The 20,787-nt window shown below is 34.0% G+C and overlaps 1 protein-coding gene across 1 annotated transcript; it reads right to left on the bottom strand.

Moving 5' to 3' along the window:
• Positions 1 to 434: 434 nt before the first annotated feature.
• Positions 435 to 19,716, bottom strand: LOC122318940 (probable E3 ubiquitin-protein ligase BAH1-like 1). The gene is made up of 6 exons (XM_043136707.1): positions 19,385 to 19,716; positions 2,415 to 2,659; positions 2,051 to 2,305; positions 1,120 to 1,257; positions 818 to 876; positions 435 to 737 (listed from the first exon to the last, which is right to left on the bottom strand). The coding sequence occupies exons 1-6, from the start codon at positions 19,554 to 19,556 to the stop codon at positions 632 to 634; spliced, it is 975 nt and encodes a 324-aa protein (XP_042992641.1). The 5' UTR covers positions 19,557 to 19,716; the 3' UTR covers positions 435 to 631.
• Between the last annotated feature and the right edge of the window lie 1,071 nt (positions 19,717 to 20,787).

The following is a 20,787-nucleotide window of genomic DNA, read 5'->3' as shown; positions in this document are numbered from 1 at the left end:
CAAGAAATTTACGTGGAAACTCCAAAACAGGAGAAAAACCACCAGACCCAGAGAAGAAAATTCACTATGTGAAAAATTGTTACAATCACACAATTTTTCTCCTCACCACACCTACAAAGCTATCCCACTAGTAAAACTTTAACTTTACACCTCTTCCCCTTTTACAAAAGGTTAATAGAGGAATTTAACTAAAGTCAAAAGTTACTAGATAAGCTTTCAACTGGTGCACTTAAACTAAGAGGCTAAGCCTCTTATTTATAATACATGGCTTATGCCATTTTCATTAATCCCACCGATGTGGGACTAACAAATAAGCAAAAAAGTCAACAACCGCCATTTTAAAGTTCGAAAGAAAATAAAAGAAAAGAAAAAGAAGAGAAGATCATATGCGCAACAGCAGAGCTTAATTCTCTGATACCATATCAGAAAGCAAATGAGGAAAAACCAGAAATATGAATGAATTGCTCTGAATAAATTTACACAGTGCGTATGGGTTCATAACAACAATCTATGTACAGATTTTATACCAAATAAAAAAGAACTCTACAAGAAACATAAGAAGATCAAATGCATTTTCTTAGTCCTTCCTGTTTGTCTAGAACAAGAGGACGAGCAAACTAGCCCTGCCTAACTAGACACCCAAAAACGCCCGACAGTGGTTCTCCCAGTGCTCTTTTGTTTGCCGAATCCTCTCCACTCTTTCCGACTGAAGCCGCTCCTCCCAGTATTCACTACAGCTGTTCAAATTTGCGTGTTTTCAGTAATTAAGGAACTTATGTTTTCTTAAACCATAAAGTTTGGCTTAAAAAAGGCATACCTGTGGCTTAATAGAATATTAAGTTCGTCCAAATGTACAGCACCTTCATAAACTCCAGCCTGAAAATCAACAGAAATGAATTTACCAGTTGAAGAGTTGTTATTTTTATTGCACTTCTGACCGAGAAGCTAATAAAGGTTTATGTAATGTTATTTTTTCTGTTATAATATCTTTTTTCTGGTGAATGAAAGAACAACTCATACAGTTTGCAGCATGTAACACTGCAACATTATCATCAACAAAGAGAGTGAGAGATCTATACCAATACATGAAATTGAAAGATAGATACATCGGTAACTTACCTCTCGGCAGAGAGGGCATTTGGCCTTTGGCAGTGCTGCCTTCAATCCGTCGACAATTGTCACTGCTGCGGCTGAGCAAGCGCACATGTAGCAGAATATATGGCCACAAGTGAGGGAAACCGCATCAAAGACTGTATCCTATCACCCAAAAAGAAAATAAAACTATAAATGAATGCCTTCTCAATGAAGCACCATAAAGACAGAATACTGTTTCTCCACAAGGTCAATAACCATCAATGTTCTTGGCATAGAAGGCAGATGTCTTCGCTGATCCTTAAAATCTGAAGTCTTTCAGGTTTTATAATGGAGCACTAGTATTGGTTTCTTTATATGCATTTTCAAAATCACATTTTTTGAAAATTGATTTTACATATAAAGAAAAATTTTCACATTGGATTATGCATCTTTGAATCAAATAATAATAAAATATTATTTTTTTTTATTTTTTACTGTTTCCCTAAAATTATTATTTTTATATATATTTTACAATTAGCACCCACATTGTATTATCAACTCAATACAAATTTCATGTATCAAAATTATCTTAATATATATTATACAAAGTTGATTTTAATGAGTAGGAGAGAGAAAAAATAGTAAAATAATGTTTGAAGAGTGAATAGTATTTGTTCAAATTTTAAATGGATATTATTCAAATTTAAAGATGAAGATGGAGATGCATAAGCCAATGCTAGTGCTCGACTAAAGACCCAGAGACACAATATGAAAGCCTGACTTCTAAGAACTGGCCTTGTGGAAGGTGTAGAGTGAAATTAGAAACCAGAGTAGGGCTAAGCAATTTCTTGGTCATGCATATCCACAAACCTAGACATTCTGCTGACCCTTAACTTTAGTTTGGCTGACATAGATAATGCCAAGTCCAGGAATATGCAGGACTTGGTCCTTAGCAAAATGAAAGTTGGAAACTTACCAAGCATATAGAACAAGTCAAGTCGATATCAACTTCGACAGAATCAAAAAGCTCACAATTAAGTGATGGTTTAACATCATTGAATGTGAGGTTGCAGCCCTCAAACATTGCCAGTGCCTTGCTAGTTTCGACCTTGTTTTTCCTTAAATTGATGTGGAAAGCTATGAGCTCACAGAGCCAGGGACTCTGAAGAATTTCAATATGCATGCTTTGGGCTTGTGACTTGAATGCCTGACCTTGCTTAGAGTAATGAATCTAGCGGAAAAAAGGTAATATTCAAGCAAATCCATAAAGAATAACCAAAGAAACGAAGAATAATCAAATTATAAACTTAATATGAATCCCAAATAGTGGGCCGATATACCTTATCATATTTCTTTAGAATTTTTCTAATTGCAATGGCGTTGATCAGTGCATAGGTAAGAAGCTCCTTTCCTTCTTGGATTAAGATACCATGGTTGTTTTGTTTCTTGCCTTTGAACCAGATTAAGTACCTCCGAAAGCCAGAAGCAAGGTGTAGCTCAAGCAATTTCTGCGCACGCTCATTGAAGCAACCTACTACTGCAGACATTTCCTTGATAATAGAAGGAAAGAAGGTTCCATCGCAGACTACACATATCCAACGCAAAACAATTCAAACGTGTTAAGTTTTTTTCCTATATTATGTACGTGTGATCTTGAAATCCAGATCAGTAGTATTGTCCCAAAATGATATAAAACAAAGTAGTCAGCCTATCGTTGTACTTGGCTCAATGCTTTCTGTATAAATTAAAAAAGATCATCAAATTTCAATAAATAAAAAATGGCGAGAGAGAGGGAAAGAGAGACAGAGAGAGAGTATATGGTGACTACAGATGAAGGGAAATGAACATAATGTAATATGTTGAGTTGGATAAAGCCAAATAACTAATTTTCACTACATATATGTTTGTTTTACAGCTGGAAGTTTCCCTGCTTTGTCCACTGCAATCGTTACTAGTTCTGGTAACGCGGCTCCAAAATATCGATTAGCTTCAGAATATTAGCTTAAAAAAAAATATATATATATATATATATATAAAAGGGTCAATCTTGGTATTAAAAATTGTTGAGTTTGTAGAGCTTGGTTCTAGACCTGAGTGGGGGCAAACAAAAAGTTCACTCGATGTTTGCTCGTCATATTGCTTAAGCAAACATCAAATAGGGAGTCCTCTCTACACTCACTCGATAGTTAGCTCGAGCAAGGCTTCGGTAGAGAGTTCGCTCAATTTTCATTTGACAGTCACTCAAATGAATTACAACTTGCTCAAGAGAATAACCCGATAATTGAATTTGCTAGATTTTCCGCCACATGTATATATATATATCTATATATATATATGCGTGTGTGTGTGTGTGTTTATATGTTTTTTACGGCCATATAAAACAGCAACAGAAAATAAAGCGAACCTTGAGAGAGAGAAATTGTATTGCTCCATAGTGTAATCCTTCTTTTCTCTTAGTAAAATATTCTGCAACTCTGTGGACGTAGGCACATTACCGACCATGTAGATTTTGTGTCGTCTGTGATTGATTTCTGTTTTACTTTACTTTTTCTCTTATCGTTTCACAACAACGAGAATCAAGAGCCAAAGTTTGGGTCTAAGGGAGAAAGATGACTGGAGAAGAAGTGAAGGTGTTTGGAATTGAGAAGTTTGACGGCATAAACTTCTAGTATTGAAGGATGCTGATCGATGATTATCTCTATGGAAAAATACTCCATCTTCTTTTGTTGGGGAAGAAACCAAACAATACGGAAGATGATTATTAGAACATGTTAGATCTACATGTCTTGGGGGTTATTCAGCTAACCCTATCAAGATCAGTTGTACACAACGTTACTAGGAAAAAAATCACTGCATATCTTATGGCGGCTTTGTCTGGGATGTACAAAAAGCCTTTGGCGAATAACAAGATGCATTTGGTAAAGAAACTTTTCAATCTGAGATGCATTGGTTGCCCAACATTTGAATGAGTTTAATACTATCACAAATCAATTTTCGTATTTCGAAATTGAGTTTGATTATGAGACTCAGGCATTGATTCTATTGGCATCATTGACAAAAAGTTACAAGGCCATGAGAATGACTGTGAGTAATTTTGTTGGTAAGACAAAGTTGAAATATGATGATATCATATATTTGATTCTTTTTTATAAGGGGCACAAGAGCGATTTTGTTCAAATCCGGGGTTCAGGTTTTGCCCTGAATATCGATACTCGAGGCAAAGGAAATGACAAAAACTCAAATAGGTACAGATGAAAATCAAGGAATAAGGGCAAAAGCAAGTCAAGGTTTGGGTAGCAAAGCACTTGTTGAAATTGTGGCAAGGCTAGTCACTTTACAAGAAACTACAAGAATCTAAAGAAAACAAGGGGTGAAAATCGACCGTATCAATGTTGTTTCGGTCTAAAACTAAAACCACACTGATGTGTTTTTTAGGTGGAGTTACCAACCAAAACCGCTGATGAAGGGGGATGAAACCGATTATCAATGGTTCATTGGTGCGGTTTAATTTTACAAGTCTCAAAAACAAATATCACAGATTCACAACAAATATCACAAATGAAAAAAATTGAGCCACAACCAAAAAATAGAAAATGGATATGTACACTCTCTAGTAGCATCATCACTGTACAAAGTCAGAAGTCTTAGCTTAAAAGATGCACATAAAAAGAAAATAAATAACAAAGAAAGCCTTAGCTAAGAGCCTGAGAAGATGTCATCTCTAATTGGAAGCCATAGCAGTGACCGTGGGCATAGGTGAATGGCTGAGGGACGAAGGTAGGTGAACAGCGATGGGCTCAGGGGGACAGACTCAACGAGCTACGCCGTCATTGGAAGGGGAGATTACTGAGTGCCAACTGGAGTGGAGACTGAGAGAGGAGGGAGGAGAAGGGAGAAGTGAGAAGAAGAGCATAAAGGGAAGTCGAAGAGAAGAGGGAGGGGAGGGACGTGGTGGGTGTTTAAACCCTAAGTCAAAAAGGAGTGTTTGAGCCAAACGACATCGTTTCATTTGTATTTTTTTTTTCAAACTAACATCTCAAAACGACATCGTTTCACTTAAGTAAAACGATATCATTTTATATATGTATAATTTAAAAATATATATAATTATGGAATCAGTCGGTTCAGCGGTCTAGTCGAGCATCAAACCGAGATTGAACTGGCCGATGAAAGTTTTGACATAATTCTACCACCAGCCAACCAGTTTTTCGCCAGTTTCAATTGGTTCTGAGCTTCAGCAATTACGATCAGTTTGGCCGGTTTTTGTACACCCCTAAAAAAAACGAAGAATGATACTACAAATGTGGTGATTGAAGAAGTACATGATGCTCTACTTCTTACAGTTGACAATTCCGTTAATGATTGGATCTTGAATTCAATATCTTCATTTCACACCACTTCACATCGAGAAATCATGCAGGACTATGTTATTGCTGACTTTGGTAATGTGTACTTGGCTGATGGAGAAGCATTGGATGTAGTCGAAGTGGGAGACGTGGACATTGTACTCCCAAACAGATATATGTGGGCTTTGTAAAAAAAATTAGACATATTCTTGAGCCAAAGAAAAACTTGATTTTTGTGGGACAGCCGATGATGACAGTCATTCGATGGTCCTTTTGAGTGGCATATGGAAGGTCACAAAAGGAGCAATAGTATTAGCTCATGGTTAGAAAACTAGTCACATGAGTCAGAAAGAGATGAAGGTACTTATGTCAAAGGGAAAGCTACCAAAGCTAAAGTCAATTGATCTGGACATGTGTAAGAGTTGTATTTTGTAGAAGAATTGAGGTCAAGAAAGCTAGAACTTGTACACACGTATTTGTCGGGACCTTCCCCGATCTCATCTCTTAGAGGTTCTCGGTATTACCTCACTTTTATTGACGACTATAGTATAAAGGTGTGAGTCTATTTCTTGAAATTGAAATCTAATGTTGTTTGAAATATTCAATAAATGGAAAGCCTTTGTTGAGATAGAAACTGATTTGATGCTTAAATGCTCGAGGTCCGATAATGGTGGAGGGTACATCGATGGAGGATTCAAAGAGTACTACGCAATGCATTGGTATCAGAATAGAGAATACCATTTCTAGGACCCCACAACAGAATGGTGTTGTTGAGCATATGAACAAGATGATCAATACGTGTGCTAGGAGTATGAGGTTGCATGTGGAGTTACCACCTACATTGTGGGAAAATGCAGTTAACACTACAGCTTATCTGATCAATCGAAGGCCATTAGTTCCGATAGAGTGCAAATTACCTAAGGAGGTTTGGAGTGGAAATGAGGTGAAACTTTCTCATTCAAAAACCTTTTGTTGTGTTTCCTATATTTGCATTGATTCTAAAGCTCGTAGCAAACTTAATGCCAAATCAAGAAAGTGTTACTTTATTGGCTATGGGGTGAGTCATTTGGCTATTGCTTTTGGGATGATCAAAGTCAAAAAATTATCAGGAGTAGGAATGTCATTTTCAATAAGAAAGTCATGTACAAAGATAAATCCAGTACATCAGTAGATATCGCAAATGTAGCTCCTCACAAGTCTCAATTTGTGAGCTTGTATAAACTTTCTAAGATCACAATGTAGAACAAAGGTGAAAGTGACGAGGAGAGGGAGTTTGGTGCACCCATCCCTATTGTTCTACAGCTGGATCTAGAGCCTTCTACTCCTACAATTGTTGTACATAGGTCTTCTTGGACTCCTAGACCTCCATAGCAGTTCTCACCCACCTTGAATTAAATTTTATTAACTGATGGTGGTGAGCCTCAACGCTATGAGGATACCTTGCAAGATGTGAATTCTAGCAAGTGGGAGTCAGCTATGAAGGATTAGATAGATTCTCTGAAGGATTAGATAGATTCTCTATTAGGGAATCAGACATGAGAGCTAACTAAACTTCTAGTAAAGAAGAAGGCTTTACACAACAAGTGGATATACCGATTGTCGACTAAGCATGATAACATAAAGAGGCATAAAGTTAAACTTGTTGTGCGAGGGTTTCAACATAAGAAATGCATTAACTACTGTGTAGCCACTAGTAATGGTGGCTACAAAAGATTTACATCTTGAGCAGTTAGATATAAAAAAAAAAAACATTTCTCCATGATGATTTAGAAGAAGACATTTACATGTATCAGCTAGAGGGGTTTGTAGTGCAAGGGAAGGAGAGTCTAGTTTGTAAACTAAAGAAGAGCTTGTATGATCTTAAATAAGCTCCAAGACAGTGGTAAAGAAAATTTGACAAACTTCATGTATAGTTTCGAGTACATAAGATGTCAGGCAGACCATTGTTACTTCATTATATATTTTGACAACTCTTATATAATTCTACTGTTGTATGTGGATAATATGTTCATTGCAGGGTCGGCATTGAGAAAATCAACAATCTAAAGAAGTAGTTGTCCAAACAATTGCAATGAACGATTTGGGAGCTGCGATGCAAATCCTTGACATGAGAGTTATTAGAGATAGAGTCAAAGGTACATTGAGACTCTCACAAGTAGAGTATATGAAAAGAGTGCTTAGCAGGTTCAATATGGACAAAGCTAAAACAATGGATACTTCCTTTGGAAGTCACTTCAGACTTAGCATGGAGCAATCACCAAAGTCAGAGGAGAAGCATGATCGCATGAGAAAGGTACCCTATGACTCAACTATTGGTTCTTTCCTTTATACTATGGTCTATACAAAATCATATATTACCCATGCAGTGAGAGTTGTGAGTAGGTATATGAGTAACTTAGGAAAGTAGCATTGGGAGGCAGTAAAATAGATTATAGGCTACTTGAGAGATTCCTCAAGTATGAGTCTTTCTTTATTGGAGCATACTTGAAACTTTAGAGGTATGTTGATGCTAATTTAGTCGGTGACAGCCAAAAGAGTACTATAGGTTTTATATATACTCTAGGTGGTACAGCTGTATCTTGGCGTTCAAACTTGCAGAAGACTATTGTGTTGTCTACTATAAAACCTAAGTATGTTGCTATATTGGAAGTATCAAAGGAGATGATTTGGTTCTAGTGTTTTTTTAAAGAGTTGGGTAAGAAGAACGAGAAGGATACTCTCTATAGTGATAGTCGGAGTGTCATATTCTGTTGAACCCAAGATTTCAAGTTTTGTGTAATTATATATTTACACATGGATTTTGATGATAACAAATGAATTCAAAGAATAAAGAAGTCTCAAGCTCAAGTTGTCTACACAATGGAGTCAAGCACATCAAGGAAACAAGCATGAGCAAGAAGGGAACAAGTTCACATTAAAATTATAGAGTAATGTTGTAAATCTCTTCAAAATTCGAAATTAGGATTAATGCTCAAAATTAATATTTTATCATAAAGCATTAAAATACATTTTCCACATGTGCATGAATATTTTTGAAAATTAAATTTGAAAATTTTGAAAGATGATTGATTGTCATCTTTTGCATGTGCATGCCTTGATTAAAGGGTTGAACTTTGAAAATATTAAAGATGATTGATTGTCATCTTTTGCATGTGCATGCCTTGATTAAAGGGTTGAACTTTGAAAATATTAAAGATGATTGATTATCATATTTCACATGTGCATGTTTTATTTGAATTTTTTCAAAAGTGATTGATGTTTTTTTAGACTTATACAAAAAGTAAAAGATTAGGTTTGAATTTTTTGAAAATGAAAGTGTGCTCATTTTGTCATATGCCAAAAGTAAAAGATTAGGTTTGATTTTTTTGAAAAAGTGAATGATGTTGTCTTTGACAATTGAAAAAGAAGAACCTTTTATTTGAATTCTTTGAAAAAGTGAATGATGTTGTCTTTGACAATTGAAAAAGAATAACCTTTTATTTGATTTTTTTGAAAAAGTGAATGATGTTGTCTTTGACATGTGAATCTTTTTAAATTTGAATATGAAGTCTCATATGCCTATAAATAGATCATTTGAGAGCTTCACATTTACAACACCAAGAGCATACAACATTCATTCAAAGCTTTCATTCTCTCTTCTCTAAACATTGAGCCTTAGTCCTTGTTCATTTTGAGAGATATAGTTTGCGCTGTATTGTTCTTATTTCACTCGTTGAGGAGTGTTTTCTGATAACCTACCCACTATCAGCTTTTGTATCAGAAAAAGGGTGTGTATAACCCTTGTGTGTGTAGAAAGTATTCTACACGGGGAATAGTTGAATCACCACGTGTAAGGTGATTGCAAGTGTAGAGGGTGTTCTACACGGATCCTTTGTAGCGGTGTTGTTCAAAGGTGTAATAGGTTTCTATCTCCACCTGAAGGAGGTTGAATAGTGAATTTGGGAATCCTCAAGGGGTAGCTTGAGGCGAGGACGTAGGCAGTGGGGCCAAACCTTGTTAACATACTGAGTTTGCTTCTCTCTTACCCTTACTCTTTATATTTATTTTTATTTCATATTTTGTTTATATTTTATATTATATATTTGATTTATAAGTGTTATTTTTTTTTAATACAACTCAATTCACCCCCCCTCTTGTGTTAGTCATCTGGGCAACAATTGGTATCAGAGCTAAGAGCTCTATTATAAGATTAACTATCTTTTGAGTTAATATCTTATGGCTAACATTGCAGCTTCATTTGGTGAAGGTCAATCTAGTAGTCGGCCTCCACTCTTTTGTGGAGATAATTACTCATTCTGGAAAGTTAGAATGAGAATATTTCTTCAAGTTCAAGGTAGAGAAATATGGAAATGTATTGTAAATGGACCTTATATTCCAACAAAAGTGGTTGGTGGAGTAAAGGTCAAAAAGGAAGAAGAAGAGTTTGATCGTGAAGACGATAGACTTTATACTTTAAATTTAACTGCTATGAATTTATTATATAATGCTCTTAATGGAAATGAGTTTAATAGAATAATGAATTGCGCTACGGCAAAGGAAATTTGGGATAACTTGGAAGTAACTTATGAAGGAACTTCGCAAGTCAAGGAATCAAAAATTTATATTCTTACTCATGAATATGAAATGTTTAAGATGAATGATGATGAATCTATTTCTAGTATGCACACTCGTTTTACTAACATCATAAACAGCTTGACAGCTCTTGGCAAAATTTATTCCAAGGTGGAGATAGTAAGAAAAATTCTCAACTCTTTACCAAAACGTTGGGAATCAAAAGTTACAGCGATTCTTGAAGCTAGAGATCTCAAGAAGCTCGAAGTCAATGAACTCATCGGGTCACTTATCACCCATGAGTACACATTGGAGAGAGGAGAAGAAGAAGGAAAGCCAAAGAAGAGCTTAGCACTTAAAGCTGTTCCTCATGAAAGTGAAAGTGATGAAGATAAGAAAAATGACGATAAAGATGAAGAAGTTGCGATGATAACAAGAAGAATTCAGAGGTTCTTGAAGAAAAATAGAACTCCTCCGAGGAAATCTTTCAAAAAGTTTTCCAAGAAAGATTCAGGTAAAAACGACACTTTAATTTGTTATAAATGCAATAAACCTGGTCATATCAAGCCAGATTGTCCTCTGCTAAAGAAAGATCGAAACAAGGGCAAGAAAGCAATGAAAGCTACATGGGATGATGATTCAAGTAGCTCAAATAGTGAAGCAAGCAATGAAGAATCAGCAAATCTTTGTCTTATGGCTAAAGATGACTTTGAGGTAACAAATCTTGATAATATTGAAAATCCTTCATATGAAGAATTGCAAAATGTTTTAGAAGAGATTTATGAGGAATTTGAAAAATTGGGTATCAAGTATACTGCTTTGAAAAAGAAAAATTCTTCTTTAACAAACGAAATTGAAATTTTAAGAAAAGAAACTATCATTTTGAAAGATGAAAATCTTGAATTGAATAAGAAGAAAACCGATTTAGAAAATATTGTTGAAAACTTTACGAATGGAAAAAGAAATTTTGAAAAACTTCTTGGTAGTCAAAGATGTGTTTTTGACAAGGCAGGTTTGGGATATATGCCAAAACAAAAATACAAACCTTATAAAAATTTCTTTGATAATCATTCTACCTCAAAGACTAATATTCAAAATTCTTTTCATAAAAATAATTTTGTCAAAAAAGGATATTATTATAATCATTCAAGTTTTTCATATATGTCACATGCTATTTGTAATTTTTGTAATAGAAATGGTCATAATTATCATACTTGTCCTATTAGAAGAAATCATACAATGACTATTAGGGTCATATGGGTACCTAAAAATCTTGTTTCTTCTAATACTAATAAATAAAGGACCCAAAGAACTTGGATACCAAGAAAAATCATTTTAATTGTTTTTATATGTATGCATGAAGTCATCCACAAGCAAAAATAAGTGGTTTTTAGATAGTGGATGTTCAAGACACATGACGGGAGACAAGACTAAGTTCTTTGATCTTAGATCTAAAGAAGAAGGACACGTGACATTTTGAGACAACTCGAAAGGGAAGATCGTGGGAATAGGTAAAATTGGTAATAAATCTTCTCTCATAATTGAAGATGTTCTACTTGTTGAAGGTTTAAAACATAATCTTTTGAGCATAAGTCAATTATGTGATAAAAGATTTACAGTTACTTTTAAAATGGATAAATGCATTATTTTGAATGATCATGATTGTAATATTTGTTTTATTGCTTTTAGAAACAATAATGTTTATACAATTGATTTTGAAGAAATTACCTCACAAGATGCTATTTGCTTGTCAGCTCAAAATGAAACTAGTTGGTTATGGCATAGAAGATTAGGTCATGCCAACATGGAACTTATTTCCAAACTTTCAAAAAATGATTTTGTGAGAGGTTTACCAAAAACATATTTTCTTAAAGACAAAATTTGTGATGCATGTCAATTTGGTAAACAAACAAAAACTTCTTTTAAAATTAAGAAACATATTTCCACTACTAGACCATTGCAACTGATACACATGGATCTTTTTGGACCAAATAGAGTTGCAAGTCTAGGAGGAAAATATTATGCATTTGTTATTGTTGATGATTTCTCTAGATATACTTGGGTCATCTTTCTTGCTCATAAAGATGAGGCACATAATGCCTTTACCAAGTTATGCAAGAGAATTCAAAATGAAAATGGCTATACTATTTCAAGTATCCGAAGTGATAGGGGAAAAGAGTTTGTTAATAAAAATATTGAAACATTTTGTGATGAAAACGGTTTTATTCATAATTTTTCTGCTTCTCGAACTCCTCAACAAAATGGGGTAGTAGAGAGGAAAAATAGATCTCTTCAAGAGATGGCAAGAACAATGCTCAATGAGAACAACTTGCTTAGTTATTTTTGGGCCGAAGCGGTAAGTACTGCATGTTATGTTATAAATAGAGTTATGTTAAGGTCTAAATTAGATAAAACCCCCTATGAGCTTTGGAATGAGAAAAAGCCCAACATTGGTTACTTTCATGTATTTGGATGCAAATGTTTTATTTTGAATGACAGAGATAATTTAGGCAAGTTTGATGCAAAATCTGATGAAGGTATTTTTCTCGGGTATTCTACTAATAGTAAAGCTTATAGAGTATTCAACAAAAAGACTTTGACTGTACAAGAATCTATGCATGTAGTATTTGATGAATCTAATTCTCCACTCTCCAAGAAATCTATTGATGAAGAAACAGAAGGTATAAATAATACAGAAAGTCTCAATCTCAACAAAGAGAAAGCAATAGAGGAAGTTCAACATGGAGCCATCAGGAAAGATCATCAAAATTTAATACAAGATGCAACCAAACAGTGGAATTTGTGAAAGATCATCCAGAGGAACAAATTTTGGGAGAACCTTCACAAGGTGTAAGTACTCGATCATCTCTTAGAAATATTTGTAATCATACTGCTTTTCTATCTCAAATTGAATCCAAAAATATTGATGACGCACTTCTTGATAAATCTTGGATTCTAGCTATGCAAGAAGAGTTGAATCAATTTGAAAGAAATGATGTTTGGACACTTGTTCCTAGACCCAAAAATTATACTATTATTGGAACAAAATGGGTTTTTAGAAACAAGAAAGATGAGTCTGGAGTCATTACTAGAAATAAGGCTCGACTTGTAGCCCAAGGTTTTAATCACGAAGAAGGAATCGATTATGATGAGACATATGCACCTATCGCAAGATTAGAAGCTATTCGAATGCTACTTGCATATGCTTGTTATAAAGATTTCAAACTTTTTCAAATGGATGTTAAAAGTGTTTTCTTAAATGGTTTTATAAATGAAGAGGTATATGTTGAGCAACCTCCAGGTTTTGAAAATCATATTTTCCCAAATCATGTTTTCAAACTCACAAAAGCACTATATGGACTTAAACAAGCTCCTAGAGCTTGGTACGAGAGACTCAGTGGTTTCTTGATTGAAAAAGGTTTTTCAAGAGGAAAAATCAACTCTTTTCATTAAATATGAAAATGATGATATTCTTTTGATTCAGATTTATGTTGATGATATAATATTCGGTGCTACTAATGAAAATATGTGTCAAGTTTTTGCTAAGACTGTGCAGGAAAAATTTGAGATGAGCATGATGGGTGAACTTACATTCTTTCTCGGATTGCAAATTAAGCAAGCAAAAAGTGGGACATTCATCAATCAATCAAAATATATTAAGGAATTACTAAAGAAGTTTGGGATGGAAAATGCTAAGGAAATTGGAACACCAATGAGCCCATCAACTAAACTTGATAAAGATGAATCCGGTAAGCCAGTTGACTCGAAGATATATCGAGGTATGATTGGTAGCTTATTATATTTAACAGCCAGTAGACCAGATATTATGTTTAGTGTGTGCTTATGTGCACGTTTTCAATCATCTCCAATAGAATCACATTTAATTGCAGTTAAGCGCATTCTTAGATATCTTAGTGGTACAATTAACCTAGGGTTATGGTACCCTAAGCACACATCTTTCGATCTAATCAGCTACACAGATGCAGATTATGCTGGCTGTAAAATAGATCGAAAAAGCACTAGTGGAGCATGCCATTTCTTAGGTCATGCATTAGTTTCCTGGTTTAGTAAAAAAACAAAATTCTGTTGCACTATCTACTGCTGAGGCAGAATATGTTGCTGCGGGTAGTTGTTGTGCTCAAGTTCTCTACATGAAGTAACAACTTGAAGATTTTAAACTCATGTATAATCACATTCCAATCAAATGTGATAATACAAGTGCTATAAATCTTTCAAAGAACCCAATACAACATTCTAGAACTAAGCATATTGAAATAAGGTATCATTTTCTTCGAGATCATGTGCAAAAAGGTGATATAATGTTAGAGTTCACAAACACACACGATCAGTTAGCATATATTTTCACAAAACCTTTACCAGAAGATAGATTATGTATGATCAGAAGAGAAATAGGTATGATGCATGCTATGAATATCTCTTAAAAGATAGACCAGAATCAATAAAAATAGAGATAGATTTTTTTTTAATACTTTTACATAAATTTGAGATTCTTAGCCTCATGTTTGAGACGCTCATTCTCTTCATACAATATCATGTCATTCTTATTCATGGGAACCGGCAAGCGGAATGAAGAATCTAATAAAGATTTCAACTGTTTATTGTTCTGCCGAATGATTCCTTCCCTTGTGTGAGACTCTTGAACAATTTGTTGAAGTACAACAATTTGTTCTTTGAGCTTTTCAACTTCGTGATTTTTGGCTTGTAGCCGCTGAGAAAAAGCCACAATAGAGGAAGAGTAGCGAGTCCCAAGACTCACCAAGTCATAAATAGCATCAGAATCTGACTTATTAGTCAGATTATTATTTTCTTGCTGCAACATGGCACCAATGGTAACTGCAGAAAGAACAGGAGGTTGAGATGCAGAATGCCTCATGGATGGATCTAGAGAAATGTTAGAAGAATGAGCCATTGAGAAAAGAATAGAAGGCTTAAAACGAGAATGCTGAAGGAATGCAGATGAGTTATAGAGATGAGATGAAAACTTGATGCGGATTGGATGAACTTCAGGACTGATTTTATAGAGATAGCATAAAGAATAAGACAAACTATTTTCTCTTCAAATCTTATTTAGTCAAAAGAAATACAAGATATGCTGGACACACATTGTCAAAAGTTTTCTTACTAAGCCAGCGAGATTAACAGTAGATTGTCCCTATTTTTCTAGTAAACGATGAACCTCTGCTGTTATCTGCCGATGTTGACCTTGTATCTGAACCCTTTCTCGTTCCAACTCCTCTATTCGTGGTTGCAGATCATGAGCATACCAATCTGTAAATTTTTTCAACTCTTGGTTTTCTTGCTTTAGCCTTTTATTCTCACTATCCTTATTAGCAAGCTTCTGTCGTAACTCAGATATTTGCATGTTAAGATGATCAATCTCACTCACCCTCGCCATTAACCTTCGAGACATGATCGTAACAGAGGCAGCATATTGATTACTGAGCATTCTTGATTCTGCAATAATCTCAGAATCAGCCTTACTAGAAAAACGGTTCACTGCTTCTATCATGGTATTGACGGCCTCAGGAGAAAAGATTGATGATTGATGCGTCAAGGGTTCCTGATTCAAGTCTGGAACATTAGTGGAAGAGAATTGCTCAGCCATTCTATCATTGTGGAAAAACAGAACTCAGGTCAAGAAGTGATTATTTTTTTGGCATCCGATAGATGAAAATGATCATTTTTTTATAGAAACTCGGAGCCTTCAATCTCGTTTGTCAACAACATCAAGCGATTGTTTAAATCTTCAGCCGTATTAAATTCATAGAGTTAGGCCTCGAGGCTTTGCAGCACTTGTCGGGTCACGGACGGCTCCATTTTTCAACTATCTACAGTGACTATTAAACGCATCGTTTTCTTCAGGTCCATTTACTTGTTGCGGATCCTTTTTAATGATGCCAAAAGGGGGAAAAGTGTTAGACTAGAACATTAACATCGTTTGAATTGCTAAACTTATTATATATATTTGGAATTATATTTATACTTTTACTTGAAAAACTAACGCACATTCTCAAGGGGAGCTTAAGTATTAATTCAGGTTTCAGGTTCTATCAAGTATTTGTCATCATCAAAAAGGGGGAGATTGTTGAACCCAAGATTTCAAGTTTTGTGTAATTATATATTTACACATGGATTTTGATGATAACAAATGAATTCAAAGAATAAAGAAGTCTCAAGCTCAAGTTGTCTACACAATGGAGTCAAGCACATCAAGGAAACAAGCATGAGCAAGAAGGGAACAAGTTCACATTAAAATTATAGAGTAATGTTGTAAATCTCTTCAAAATTCGAAATTAGGATTAATGCTCAAAATTAATATTTTATCATAAAGCATTAAAATACATTTTCCACATGTGCATGAATATTTTTGAAAATTAAATTTGAAAATTTTGAAAGATGATTGATTGTCATCTTTTGCATGTGCATGCCTTGATTAAAGGGTTGAACTTTGAAAATATTAAAGATGATTGATTGTCATCTTTTGCATGTGCATGTTTTATTTGAATTTTTTCAAAAGTGATTGATGCTTTCTTAGACTTATACAAAAAGTAAAAGATTAGGTTTGAATTTTTTGAAAATGAAAGTGTGCTCATTTTGTCATATGCCAAAAGTAAAAGATTAGGTTTGATTTTTTTGAAAAAGTGAATGATGTTGTCTTTGACAATTGAAAAAGAAGAACCTTTTATTTGAATTCTTTGAAAAAGTGAATGATGTTGTCTTTGACAATTGAAAAAGAATAACCTTTTATTTGATTTTTTTGAAAAAGTGAATGATGTTGTCTTTGACATGTGAATCTTTTTAAATTTGAATATGAAGTCTCATATGCTTATAAATAGATCATTTGAGAGCTTCACATTTACAACACCAAGAGCATACAACATTCATTCAAAACTTTCATTCTCTCTTCTCTAAAAATTGAGCCTTAATCCTTGTTCATTTTGAGAGATATAGTTTGCGCTGTATTGTTCTTATTTCACTCGTTGAGGAGTGTTTTCTGATAACCTACCCACTATCAGCTTTTGTATCAGAAAAATGGTGTGTATAACCCTTGTGTGTGTAGAAAGTATTCTACACGGGGAATAGTTGAATCACCACGTGTAAGGTGATTGCAAGTGTAGAGGGTGTTCTACACGGATCCTTTGTAGCGGTGTTGTTCAAAGGTGTAATAGGTTTCTATCTCCACCTGAAGGAGGTTGAATAGTGAATTTGGGAATCCTCAAGGGGTAGCTTGAGGCGAGAACGTAGGCAGTGGGGCCGAACCTCGTTAACATACTGAGTTTGCTTCTCTCTTACCCTTACTCTTTATATTTATTGTTATTTCATATTTTATTTATATTTTATATTATATATTTGATTTATAATTGTTATTTTTTTTAATACAACTCAATTCACCCCCCCTCTTGTGTTAGTCATCTGGGCAACATATTCCTTACTAAGAATCTTGCATTTCATTTCGGGACCAAACATAGTTAGATCATATATCATTTTATCTGGTATATTCTCAATGATAGCCAATTGATACTTAAAAATATCTGTGAAAGCAAGAACCCAACAGATATATTAACTAATAGTATTACACTTCAAGCTTGAAGACAGGAGCTATGAGCTGCATTGGTGGAGGGCTTCAGCTTTGGAGGCTGGTGGTTGACACATGTGATTGTATCAGTCTCCAAGCAGAGGCAAACAGAAAGTTTGCTTGACATTTAATCAACATATCACTCGAGTGCATGTTAGATAGAGAGTTTACTTGACAGTCACTCGACAGTTGGCTTAAGTAAAACTTAAGCAGAGAGTTCGCTCGATACTCGCTTGATATTCGCTTGATAGTCACTCAAATGAATGACCTGATAATTGCGTTTGCTAGGGTTTCCACTGCATGCCTATATGCATGTGTGTGTGTGTGTGTGTGTTTAGATGTTTTTACAGCCACGTGAAACTATGACAAAAAATAGAGAGAACCTTGAGAGAGAGAGAGAGAGAGAGAGAGAGAGAGAGAGAGCATTGTTTGGCTCTATAGTGTGTTCCTACTTTTCTCTGAATAAAATTCTCTGCAACTCTATGGACATAGGCACGTTGCCAAATTACGTGAATTTTATATCGTATGTGATTGATTTCTATTTTACTTTACTTTTTCTCTTATCATTTCTCAACAACAAGATTGTAAAGATTAAAAAAATGAGATACCAAAACATGAGCCACACGAAGATCGTGAAGAAGACCTTAAAGACGCATCAAATATGTTAGTGTTAAAATAAAATGTTGGAATGTTCTTATGAAAAATACTTAGTCTAATTAAGTTATAAATATGTTGAGTAGAGTTTAAATTGCAATTGGAACAAAAGATGCAAAGATTGCAAATTCGCAAAATCTGATAAGGTCGACCTAGCCAAAGTAAACTAGTCATAATGTATTATTCTGATATCAAATTGAGATGATATTGGTGTCATTGAAAGTTAACTCAATTATCTACAAATTCATATTTTCACAGGGATCTTTAAATTTCCACCTTTACAAGCTCAAAAGAACTTAACAATGTCACAACCAAAAGACTAGATAGAAAGTTCATGGCTTGAGTGAAAATTTCGAATCAAGTGGTCTACTCAAGCCCTAAGTATATATAGAATAATATGCACAACTACTAGGTTGTGGTGAGAGGCCAAAGCTGCCATATGCATTTTATTCTTGAGAAAAAATCGTAAGAAGATTCATTGCGCATTGATGATCAATTCTATCTTGATAAATAGACCTCAATCCATTATATTGTGCTCATGTTCAAGTACGCACCATTGAGTCCATTGGTGTGAAAGTGTTTGTTGGCTGAGCCAAATTTAGTTACTTCAAGTGATCTTGTCAGTATTTCTAAATTGGTTATAAGGAATTTAATTCCTATAGTGAGTTTTACGTGGTGGTTTACATCTGGAATGGTTTTAAACTTTAAAAATGTTCTTCAAATAAGTTTCCAATTCGTTATCAAAGTTGATGTGTTAATTATTTATCGTGATATGATTGATTGGTTGATTATAAATTTAAATAGTCCAGTAAATTTAGAAAATACCTATTCAACCCTCTTAAGTATATTTGGGATCAAAATAGAATCAAAGGAATCATTATTATTGGGAATTTATCCAAAAAATAGCAGGAAAAGTCAAAGAAGTATTCTCTGCAGTATTTCAGATGGTAAAAAGGGCAACAAATAATACATGTAAAATTCCTTTGAAAAACAGTTAAGGAAGAGAAGCTCACCCTTTATAAAAATCCAAACAGATTAGCCCAAAAATGAAAAAACTAATCTAGATAAGGGAAGAGAGCAAGAATCCAGATAGATAGATTGGGTAAAAAAGGAAATCCAAATAAGGTATGAAATTCATATAAGGTTATACGTACACAAATACCTGGGCAATGGTCAGGACATGTTTGGTTGTCATGAACCCCATTTATCCCGTTCTCGGACTGGAGATCGCTCCGGCACTTCTTCAATGTCTTCTTTAGCTGCTTCAAGCCGAGCCCAGGTATTGTTTTCTCTTGGCCTTGCATGTATTCCTGGTACTTCTTGCAAAACTTCATCTTTCATGCACCAAAATAATTAAAACTGTAAAACGTTCGCTTTCTTTCTTCGAGAATTAGTTTTGATAAGAGAGAGAGAGAACAAAATATGAATGGGAATCCGTTCGTTTTATGTCACATGCAGCTCAGACGCTTCTCTCTCTCTCTCTCTCTCTGTCTCTGATGTCAACGGTTTGCACTAATCGGAGACAACGCATCTAAATGACGAAAGGCAGACTACGAGACAAAAAGTCAATTTATCGGAAATTTCAAATTCCCACGCAACTTAATTTTGTTTTATTTATCCTTTTTGTTTTTAATCAGGCGTGTAATCTGTCCAATTTGATTCGATTTTGAATAAAATTTAGAATCGAATCGGTATATATCGATTTTATATTTTTTAAAATTGATTACGTACGAATTATTCTCATAAACCGATACTTCAATTTTACCAATTTTCGATCCGATTTTAATATACTATATTATATATTAAATAATATAATATATTATAGTATATAATACGATAATAATAATATATTGTAGTATTTTATAATATATATTATAATTATATTATATAGACTATAATGATATATTACAGTATATTATAATATATAGCGATATAATATTAGTATAATTATTAATTCAATAAGCAAAATGATATAAGATTTTAAAATTTAATATTATATTAATTAGTAATTTATCATATAATACAAAACTATTTTATATATAGTTACATATTATATATAAATATTATATACAATATAAAAAATTAAAATATATATATAAATCGGTTCGGTCCTGTTTTCAAAAAAGAAAAATTAGAACCGGACCGATTTTGATCGATTTTAAAAAAAATAAAATCGATACCTGACAAAACCAATCTTGAGACTGGACTGATGCCATCGATTTGGTTCGGTCCAGTCCGATTTATCAATTTATCATTTTTTTTTTACACCTCTATTCTTGACTGTGTCGTAATTAGAACTTATGTTTCACATCATTGTAAACTTCTCTTTTTTAAAAAGAAAAAAATTATAAAAATTTGATAATTATGTCAATTTAAAAAAAAAATCAAAATATAATAATCTAAAAAAATACTTAATAATTTAATTTTCTACGTTGCCAGTATGCCTCTAGTTATTAAATATTACAAAAACAGTTCCGATTTGAACTGTCGGACTGTTGTTGAGTCCTTTAAACGTCGAGAAAATTTGACACGTCACATATTTCATATTAAGCCAAAGGAGGTGCA

Source organism: Carya illinoinensis, chromosome 8 (genome assembly GCF_018687715.1).
Source record: "Carya illinoinensis cultivar Pawnee chromosome 8, C.illinoinensisPawnee_v1, whole genome shotgun sequence".
NCBI lineage: Eukaryota > Viridiplantae > Streptophyta > Magnoliopsida > Fagales > Juglandaceae > Carya > Carya illinoinensis.
The sequence above is the reverse complement of the archived record's forward strand: the minus strand, read 5'-3'. Positions and strand labels throughout refer to the sequence as shown.